The sequence below is a fragment of the Scleropages formosus genome, chromosome 13 (genome assembly GCF_900964775.1).
Source record: "Scleropages formosus chromosome 13, fSclFor1.1, whole genome shotgun sequence".
Lineage (NCBI taxonomy): Eukaryota > Metazoa > Chordata > Actinopteri > Osteoglossiformes > Osteoglossidae > Scleropages > Scleropages formosus.
Genome location: NC_041818.1, coordinates 28,175,643 through 28,185,004, shown reverse-complemented (window position 1 = coordinate 28,185,004; position 9,362 = coordinate 28,175,643). Strand labels below are relative to the sequence as shown.

Here is a 9,362-nt window from a genome sequence, read left to right as displayed (position 1 = left end):
GCGTCCGCACTCGAGAGCAAAGCGCCTCATCGCGGATCGCAATCCCCCCCGTCTGGACGGGACGGCCTCGGGTTCGCACGCCCCGTCACTCACTATCAACACTTTGGAGAGCTGATGAGAGGACGGGCTTTGGACTCGCCTGCTCCAGCTCATCCCTTCAAAGACAACGCAGCACAAATAAATAAACAAACAAACAAAAGCAACATCAGTAACAATACTCATAGAAAGCCCATTCTGTGACCGTGACCAGAGAGAAATGAACACATCCGGTTTTATTTTTTGGCGGCTTTAACTTTTCTTTAGCGGCTACTGCAGACATTTAAGGCAAATACTAATGAATGGTTTTTTCAACGGTAAAATGCTGATTATTAATCTTGGTTATTTCTTAGTGACATAAAGCTTGCAGAAAAAGGAACTTTGGACTTTCTCCAGTTTTTAAGTTTCTAACTGAGTGCCGCTAGATAGCAAACCTTTTCTCGGCGATGCCTTCAGTTATATTTGTATTGAATTCAATTTATTTATGTCTCCTGATCCTTTGCTCGGCGCTCTGTGTCACTGTGTGAGAAGAACTCTAGAAAAATACATTGAATTGAACTGAACTGACGTGAATTAAAATGAGTTGAACTAAACTGAACTGGAATTGAATTGAATTGAATTGGAATTGAATTGAACTGAACAGAATTGAATTTAATCAAATTGAACTGAACTGAACTGAATTGAATTGATTCAAACCAAAATGAGCTGAACTAAATTGAATTGGAATTGAATTGAATTAGAACTGAATTGAACTGAACTGAACTGAACAGAACTGAATTCAATCAAATTGAACTGAATTGAATTGATTCAAACCGAAATGAGCTGAACTAAATTGAACTGGAATTGAATTGAATTGAATTGAATTAGAATTGAATTGAACTGAACTGAATTTAATTGAATTGATTTGAGCTGAAATGAATTGAATTACATGCAGGACGGCACTGGGTGATAAGTGGAGTCGGACATTTGCCTTAAATAGCTGGAAGAGCACATGTTCACGCAAATGGTTTGGAAAGAAATACAGACTTTCCAAAGTCTTCCTGGACAACATGTCTGAAGGACTGAGACCAGGAATCAACATCTCAGATGTTTGTCAATGTTCCCTTTCAGAAGAATCTCAAACTAATGGGAATCTTCACAGTTTGACAGCAAATGTGTTATAAATGAGGCATTCTTTTATTTCACAGAGGTGTAGAGATGCCACCTCTTCATTATAGGGCCTGTACAACTTTTTTCAGAACTGCAAAGGAACACAAATTTTTTACGGGAGGACAGACAGTATCTCCTCCCTTATTCCGCCACCTGCCAGACAACACAGAGACCTTCTCTTTCTGCTACAAAAGTTGCCAACGAAACGCTACATACGAGGAGGATTTGGGCAAAACAACAGCAACGTGGACAGAGCAACATCCAAACGACCACCATCTGGACGGGACCCAGTGTTGGACCACGGCTGTTGGACGAAAGGCTTTCGACCGTCTTTGTCCTCATGACCAGAAACGTGTCTGATCCCTAAATAAGAGGTGATCGCAGCCTACGCTGCCACCACATGCATCCCACACCTCACCCTCGCCCGCCTAAGTGCACCGAAACATGGATGGCTTTCACATGACAATGAGCGGAATGACGACCGCGTGTCCTGGAAACGTGATGCTATTAGCCCTTCACAAATGTGCTTCACTTGGCGCGATGCCTCACGGAGATGGCAGGTACCGAGGTCGTCGGGGAAGTGCTCGTCTCCGCGTCCGTCGCTCGGCTCACGCGTAGCGGGAACTCGGCGTCACCGAAGACATTAGAGGAACGCTGCGGTTGGGGTTGCGGTTGGAGAGTTCTTTAATCAACGCAGCCACGGAAGTCCACGATGGCGTCAAAGCGAACCCTGATGCATAGAAGCGAGAACGGGACCCCGGCCCACCTTCCCTGCCGCTTCAAAACCAGCCTCGTTCTGAAAGGTGTGCGAAGGGACGGCCAAGTTTGTCCTCGGGTTACAAGTACGTAGTCATCTCTCAAAAACGAAAGAGAGGACTGTTTGGCACTAGCACAGTGTCTATGCTGATCATCTGGAGATGTCAGCTGTGCTAAAAAATGTGACAAATTAAATATATCATCATTTACTCTCCATCCAGTGGAACACAGCAAGCAGCCATAATGATGGGTCACAATCAGCCAGGGTTCTGGTGCCCTCCTGGCACTTTCCCCTCCACACGGATGGACACTTCCTGTGGCTGTTTCTGCACACGACCACCCAGGATGGAGCGGAATGGCCTGCCGGAAGCTGCTGTTAATGGCAAAGGAGCCATGGGGCGGAAGGGATTCGGCGACCTGCGAGCTGCATTTCGAGATCCACGCAGGAACTCGGCTTCATGCTGCCCGTGTCCACGAAAAGGACCCGTTGCCGCAGCCGTCCGTCTACCGGACGTGAAGACCTCTTCCCTCGTACCGATTGCACCTCAAGCCAACAGCTCGCAGCAGCGGTGCCTCGTTAGCTGTGCTGCTCTTTGCCACCGACCTCCTTAAGATGGTATGGAAGGTGAGCATCGAGTCGGTATTGAGCGGGAAAACTCCGAAAACAGCGGAGCGTGTTCTTGCACCACTCAATGAGCCCTATTCCCCCGTTTGTGAGACTGTGGTTCAACGCTGGTGATGAAGTCATGAGTCTGTGGCACCACGTCAGTCTCACAAGAGCACTGCGAACACGGTGAATTGCGGGAACGGTCGGTCCCTACATGAGACGGGCTGTGGCGGAATGGGCCGGATGTTGTATGTCGGAGGTATGAGGAAACGCGTGGATGCGCCGTCGTGGAGGCAACGAACGAATCGGTGACGGACGGCGGGTGCCGAGAACGGCCGTGCACGCCGCTGGTGAAAACCGCCATCCAAGTTTCCGTGCTCCGCCAAACAGCGCGTTTGTCGCACGAGGCCCCAACCAGTCCGCCTGCTTTCGATTGCCATTTCACTCGGTAATTAAAACATAAATCACCTCAATGCCGCCGCGGTGCGAACAATCAGTTTCCTAACCGGCTGCTGATTGCCAACACCTGCTGGCTAATTTCGCCTGAATAACTCTCAGCAATTTCGCATTAATTAATCACATTAATTATAAAGAGGAAAGCAGCAACAACAACAACGGTTAAGCACATGGGAAGGGGGGGGGGCACTTCTTCACCACCCAGGTTTCCTAAAGCCTTCGTTTAATGTCTCGGCCAAACTACCGTGTTTGTTTACATAGAACAGAGAAAGTCCTTCATGAGTCTTCATATCTAAATCATTTAAAAAAGTCAAACAAAATAATAATAACAATAATGTCCCATTTTGCACTTCTTTAACTCAGTGTAACGTTATTTGCGATACACACAGGCTCCCGTTGCCATGAGCTCTTGTTATAACCTCTACATACAACCTACATCGCTGTGTTCCTACAGCTGTGACACTGGAGCTGGAGCTGTAAAGGTCGTGATGTGTCATATGTAAGTCTGCCCCTCCGTGACCCTTTTGGAGAGCAGAGGTCAGGGGTCAGGGGGTCGAGCAGGTCAGTCGGGCGAAACAAGTTACACGTAAACAAAGACGACGTGAAGCAAAGATCTGAGCTCGTTGCACATCACAGGTCAACATTTAGACACACATTTATACCCACGGTACATAGAGAGAACGTCACGGCGGCAGTTTGTTTACAAACTTTTTTTTACACATTATTTATTTGTTGTGTTTTTATGTATATGTACACATACATTGTTACAATATTTAATAAAAGAAAGTTAGATGGACAAGTAGATATTATCAATAGAGGTTTTCTTTTTTACAGAAAAAAAAATCCCCACTGAATTACCCTTTTTACCGTTTTAATAAATTATTGCAGTCTAAATAATATGGCTTTACCTAGTGAAAAGTTCCACACAGCAAAAAATAAATCAATTAACATTTCAACAGATGTTTTTGCCCAAACGGTATTTCCTTCTAAGTATCTGGCAGTTATTCCCGACAGAAAGCTCTGCGATGCACTGATCTTCAAATTGAAAAATATATATATATTTTTTTGTGTATTTTCACTCCAACAAGTTTGTGATGCGAATCATTTTTGCTAAAGGTGCAGTTTGCGGAGGGCGCTGTGAGAAGAGAGGCTCGGAGAGCTGCAACGCAGGCCGCTTTTCCAAAAGTGCGGGACGCAGCTCCGGCGGCGACTCTGCTTGCAGACAAAGCGAGACGTTCCCACGGCGACGCCTCCGAAGCTCGTCGACACAGCGGAGCTCTCACACGACAGCCATAAAGGGCAGACCGCGGTCCTCGTACGTCCATCCTTACATTCGGCATGCATCGACTCTTCGTCCAAAAGCAATAACCGTAACGTCATGCGTCCGTCCAACGGGACGGTCCGCGGTTTCTGGCGAGCGGCGGCGCAGGACGAAGCTGAGCGCTCGCACAAGAACCAGGCCCTGAGGTCTCGTAAAGGACGTCCCGTTTCTCGGTACAGGTCTACGCGGAGCCCACCGCCCGCTGTGCGAACGCGAGAAAGGCCTCGCGGTCAATTGGCCCGGGTGTCGATGGACTCGGACCCGTGAGCGTCCTCAGCCGCCGCCGCGCTCCGCGACGCACAGTGGACAGTCAGTCACCCAACAGGTGACCGTGAGCAATAAACCACTGACTCCTTTTTTCTTCCGCATCTCTAGCAGAGATGCTGTTTACACGAAGAAACTCATTAGCAGGACAGTTCATGAGTTATAGGTATTACTTTTGCTGTAAAATATGTCTGACAAAAAAGCTATATATGGCAACAACAAGTCGTTGAATTCCATATAGAAAACTCTGAGAAAAACATTTACCTGTAAGTTGAAAACTACTGTAAAACTGGGACAACAGCAAGAGGGAAAAAGATGGAAAAAACTATCTGTTCTTTCTTATTTTATACATACTTAGCTATGTTAATAGTATATAAGCTTCACGTACAGTTGTAGTTCAATGCAACCTCGATACTGAAAAAGTGAGCAGAAACGGCAGATGGCAAAACGAACGAAAAACGATTCCCAGGTGGGGACGTCCTCTTCTTAAAGGTGCGTGGCTGCATGTAAACATTCACCTCAAAGATTGGCGGTGGTGCAGTTGTAAACATTTCCATAGCAACCGCACAGCAACGTCGCTACGCCGGGTGTGACGGAACGAGCCCGTCCTTCTGCAGCGACTCGCGTTCGCTCGCCAAACACGGGAACTGGTCCGCGACGCGAACCCGCGGGATACGATGTCCTATCAAGTGTTGGCAGCAGAAGGACAAATGCTAACAGTCATCACTCCTTGTTTTGGCAGTCATCGGACATCGCGGAATCTCACTCGATGCAACCCTTCCGTGCCTCGGAGAAGTGGTCACGTAAGACAATAAAAGAACTCGGCGGGGTCGCTCTAAGGCTAACGGAATCCGCGAGACGCACGACTACTGAAATCTACTAAAGTCGTCTTAAGGTGTTGGTCCACGAATCTCGGAAAGTATCTACTCTCCACACAGGTTGACTGCCCCTAATACCCAGCATGCATTTCTCATCTTTTGTCTCTAAACCTACGACTTTAAACGTTTTCACAAACACAGAAGCAACTTGGCAGTTGAAATGCAGAATGACATCCCACAGTGGCTACTACCACTAAAGATGCAGTGGCGCAGGTTGATTGTCTTGGAGACGATACTACAGGCAGCTACAGTACGCAGGAGATCCCTCTCGTGCTCATGTCCCTCCCAATGTGCAGCAGGTACCGCTATGTTCGAAATGGCCTTCGCAACTGTATTACTCAAATATTGCAATCGCAATTTTTAAACCTACTAATTTTGGTACCCGAGTGACTCTTTGACACTCTAGAAGTCAAGTCGCCGAACTTTGTGTTTCGTGTTGCGGCGCTTCCTGCTTGGAATGTATCGGTTTTACGCAAAGTGTACGACGATAAGCTAGCGGTTTGCTAATGATGGAAATTTTGCGGATTTTTGCCTCTCCGCGATTAATTTAGCACTCGCTTTGGTGTTAAAAGGCAACGAAAAGGATCTTCAACAAAGAATAATCCTGTTGTAGCACATGAAGCTGAAGGCAAATGAAAATAATTCTGCCATCTAGCAAGCTTTTTTTTTTTTTTTAAAGCACTGGCTGTGCGGAATGGCACTGATGACGAAGGTGACGGAGAAGAACGTCATCTCCGATTCGCCGCCAACAGCAGCCTCAATGATGCAAACAAATAACACCCGTGAGAAAATGAAAGGACTTACAGCTGTCATATAAAGCCAACGAACTCTGGAGCCCAAGAGAGTTTCCCTCCAAATCCAGTCCTGCCATGTTTTTCCCCAGTTTGCACAAAGCTACCGTTTTTCTCCAGTCTTCTACACACAACACTTATGCAGCAGCAACTGGAGCTGCAGGTAAATAAAAACCCGTTGCCGTTCAGCTGACTGCGAGGTCATTGAACCGATCTGACAGCATCCATCCTTCCAGCAAAGGTTCCTTGGGAAGAAGGTACCTGAAGGAACGGTCCACATCAAACTGCTCTTTTTTTCTTTACGGTAAAAGGAATCCAGCTCTGCAGACCTATCAGGAAGTCTCTGCTGAGAACCGCAGCTCACTGACTGAGTACCGAAGTAGTCGATAGCGCCGGCGGCGCTCACGCTGACGTGGTGTTCTCCTGACCTCGATGTCTGCCGCCGCTCAGCAGAGCTTGGTTTCCGCGAATCACCCTCAACATGCCTGCGCGCTTCAGCATGTGGATCCTGAGATCCCAGGTTTATCAGAAGAAAAAGTAACACAGAGAAGTAGAAAAGGACACGTATTATCTCAACCAGCTATGAAGCAACCAAATGCAATGTGGTTTTCATTGTGTTCTGTGTGAAGTGTGTGTGTGTGCGTGTGTGCGTGTGTGTGTGTGTGTGTGTGTGTGTGTGTGTGTGTGTGTGTGTGTGTGTGCGTGTGTGTTTTTCTCTGGCAGTATAAAATAAGGAGAAGAGGAGGCCTTTCGTGGCCGTGGAGTCTTCCCAAACCCGACACCCCTTTGCTGCCCCACCCAAGTGCCCCGATGCCCCTGAGCCCCAGTCCCAGACTCCCGGACTGCTCCTCACACCCGTTACTTCTTGAACATGTCCTGCAGAGGGCCGGGCAGGAACTTGAGCACGGTGTCCAGGATGCTCTCCTCGTCATCTTCGTCATCATCGCCGCAGCCGGTAGGGATGGCCTTCTTGGGGCGCGTCAGCGAGCCCTCGCAGGGCTGCTCCATGGCTGCCTTCTCCTCCGCCTCCTTCTCCTCCTTCTTCTTCAGGCCGTACTGTCGGAAGAAAGGAGGACGGGATGTTACCGCAGGCTTTTCCCTACGCGGGTGATAACGAGATCTGCTGACCCCCGATTACCGTGCAGCCGAATGACCATTTCACCAAGGGATTGCAGCTTCCGCGCAGAATGTCTCTAATTCATCCTGCCTATTCGTTGATTAGAACATTTCTCCAAATACGTCTGAATGCAATAGCAGCTACTGTGTGTTTTGGTAAGGCATAGCCTACGAATGAGAAGAAGAATAATTTCCTGTCCTCGGAAAACAGGGCACCGGGAGACTCTGCTAGCATGTCGCTAACACACAAAGCAGTCAGCAGGAAAGGTATTACTGCACTACATACAGGTGTGTGTTTCTACTTACATAGTTGACAAGTTTTCTTGTGTACAATAATGCTCGACTGTGTAATACGTGTACTTTTTATGTTGTGTGTGGTATTTGATTGAAGAAAACAGGCAGAGGCTATGACTGCATGGCCTTCTTGGTGGACTCAGTCCTGCAAACACACAGACGTAGATCACCAAACCAACCAGGGTTTTCTCGCACCCAGAGCTCTGCTAGGGACTGGTCCTTTGCCCGTCTTGCCCCGGCCCTTTGACCTATGGGTGTAGGAGGAGCAGCAGCTCTGGATGGCATCGATGAGTCCTAACGAGTGCTGAAGTGGCTCACGGTGGGGCCGCCCAGCGCCTCCCTGCCTTCGGCTGCCAGACTCTGCGTTTGACATCCCGACTATACAAATATGGAGATCAGTTCTGATGTTTTCGGGGACGTGCTGCAGTCACAGACACATTCCTGCCCGCGATTTGTCACGTGAAACATAGGAAGCCGGGACAGCTGGACCCAAGTGCAGCCTTGTTCGTCCGGAGTCGAGGGAAGAGGCAAGTTCTCGGTGTCGGGGACAGGCGAAGGGTCGGTCGATCGGCGGTCGGGGTCAGAGCGAAGATCCATGAGCGAGGTCAGGGACTTAGCGAAGGGTCGGTCGAGCAGCGAACAGGACAGGAACGAGGATCCGTGGATGTGGTCGGGAAACGAAGCGAGGAGTCGAAAACCGGACAACGTGAACCGAGAGTTAGCGAAGTGTGTGAGCGAAGCGTCACGAAGAAGGGCGGTTGTCCCTGACGAGATTCCGCAAAGGTATGGGAACTGAGGAGGGTCTTTTAAAGGGTGAGTGATCAATCAGGTGCAGGAGCATCATCGGGTGAGGTCGGTTGCGTTGTGGGCGTGGACGTGACGTGATTCTGCACAAGGATATCGCGTTCATTTTTTTTCAAGCCCATTTCAATTAGCAGTGACTTTATTTAACGCTCTAATGTCTCAATCTGATGTTAATGATGACGAAAAGTGCTTTTGCAAATGGCGTGTTTTCTCCTGTTTCGTCATCATTAACAAGAAAAGAAAGAAAATGAAAGAAAGAAAAAAATTTTCACGTCAATATGCAAAATGCTGCCACCTGAACAACAAAAACGAAGCACGTCTGTTGGTCTAAAACGTTTGCGTGTAAAAGCTACGCGCAAACTGCACGTGGTCTCGGCGACGGCGCGGCACCATTATAATGAGCAGCGCAAAGGGTTCAAGCGCTTTGAAGGAAGACTAATGCTTTGCTCTTTGTAGTCGGTCTGGTCTTTCCCGTGTGTGACATGTTACTGCGAAATGAGACACCGGGAAAAGTGGGGCTGAAACCAGTTCAGAGAGACCATGTATAAGTAATAACAAAAAAATCCCTTCTTTCACCTGAAGCAAAACCACAGGAGCTCATGCTTTTATTTTATTATTATTCTTCTCCAAAGAAATGGCAATCGCCCCCTTCTCATCCACGGGATCAGAGCGCCCAGTCAAACAGGGGCACTGAGCCAGTCCCCGCTGGTGCCACCGTCCCCATCGGCATGCACTTCATTTGTATTATTCATTTCATAAAAACACAAGCCCATGACTGATTAAGACAAGAAAACGATTCCCAAGCCTCCTCTTCATCGTCGAGGCTGGGGTTCGGGCGCAGACATCGGTGGCTGCGCTGTGAGACACGTGCACGCGGGTTCGGCACAGAC

The 9,362-nt window shown here is 48.3% G+C and overlaps 1 protein-coding gene across 3 annotated transcripts in view; it reads right to left on the bottom strand.

Annotated features, from left to right (window-relative positions):
• Positions 1 to 902: 902 nt before the first annotated feature.
• cplx2b (complexin 2b) overlaps positions 903 to 9,362 on the bottom strand; it is a 46,030-nt gene continuing 37,570 nt past the window's right edge. For all 3 annotated transcript variants that reach the window (XM_029257349.1, XM_029257348.1, XM_029257347.1), the window contains exon 4: positions 903 to 7,314. In XM_029257349.1, coding sequence (XP_029113182.1) covers positions 7,117 to 7,314 — 198 coding nt within the window. In that variant the 3' untranslated portion in view covers positions 903 to 7,116. The remainder of the gene's footprint in view (positions 7,315 to 9,362) is intronic.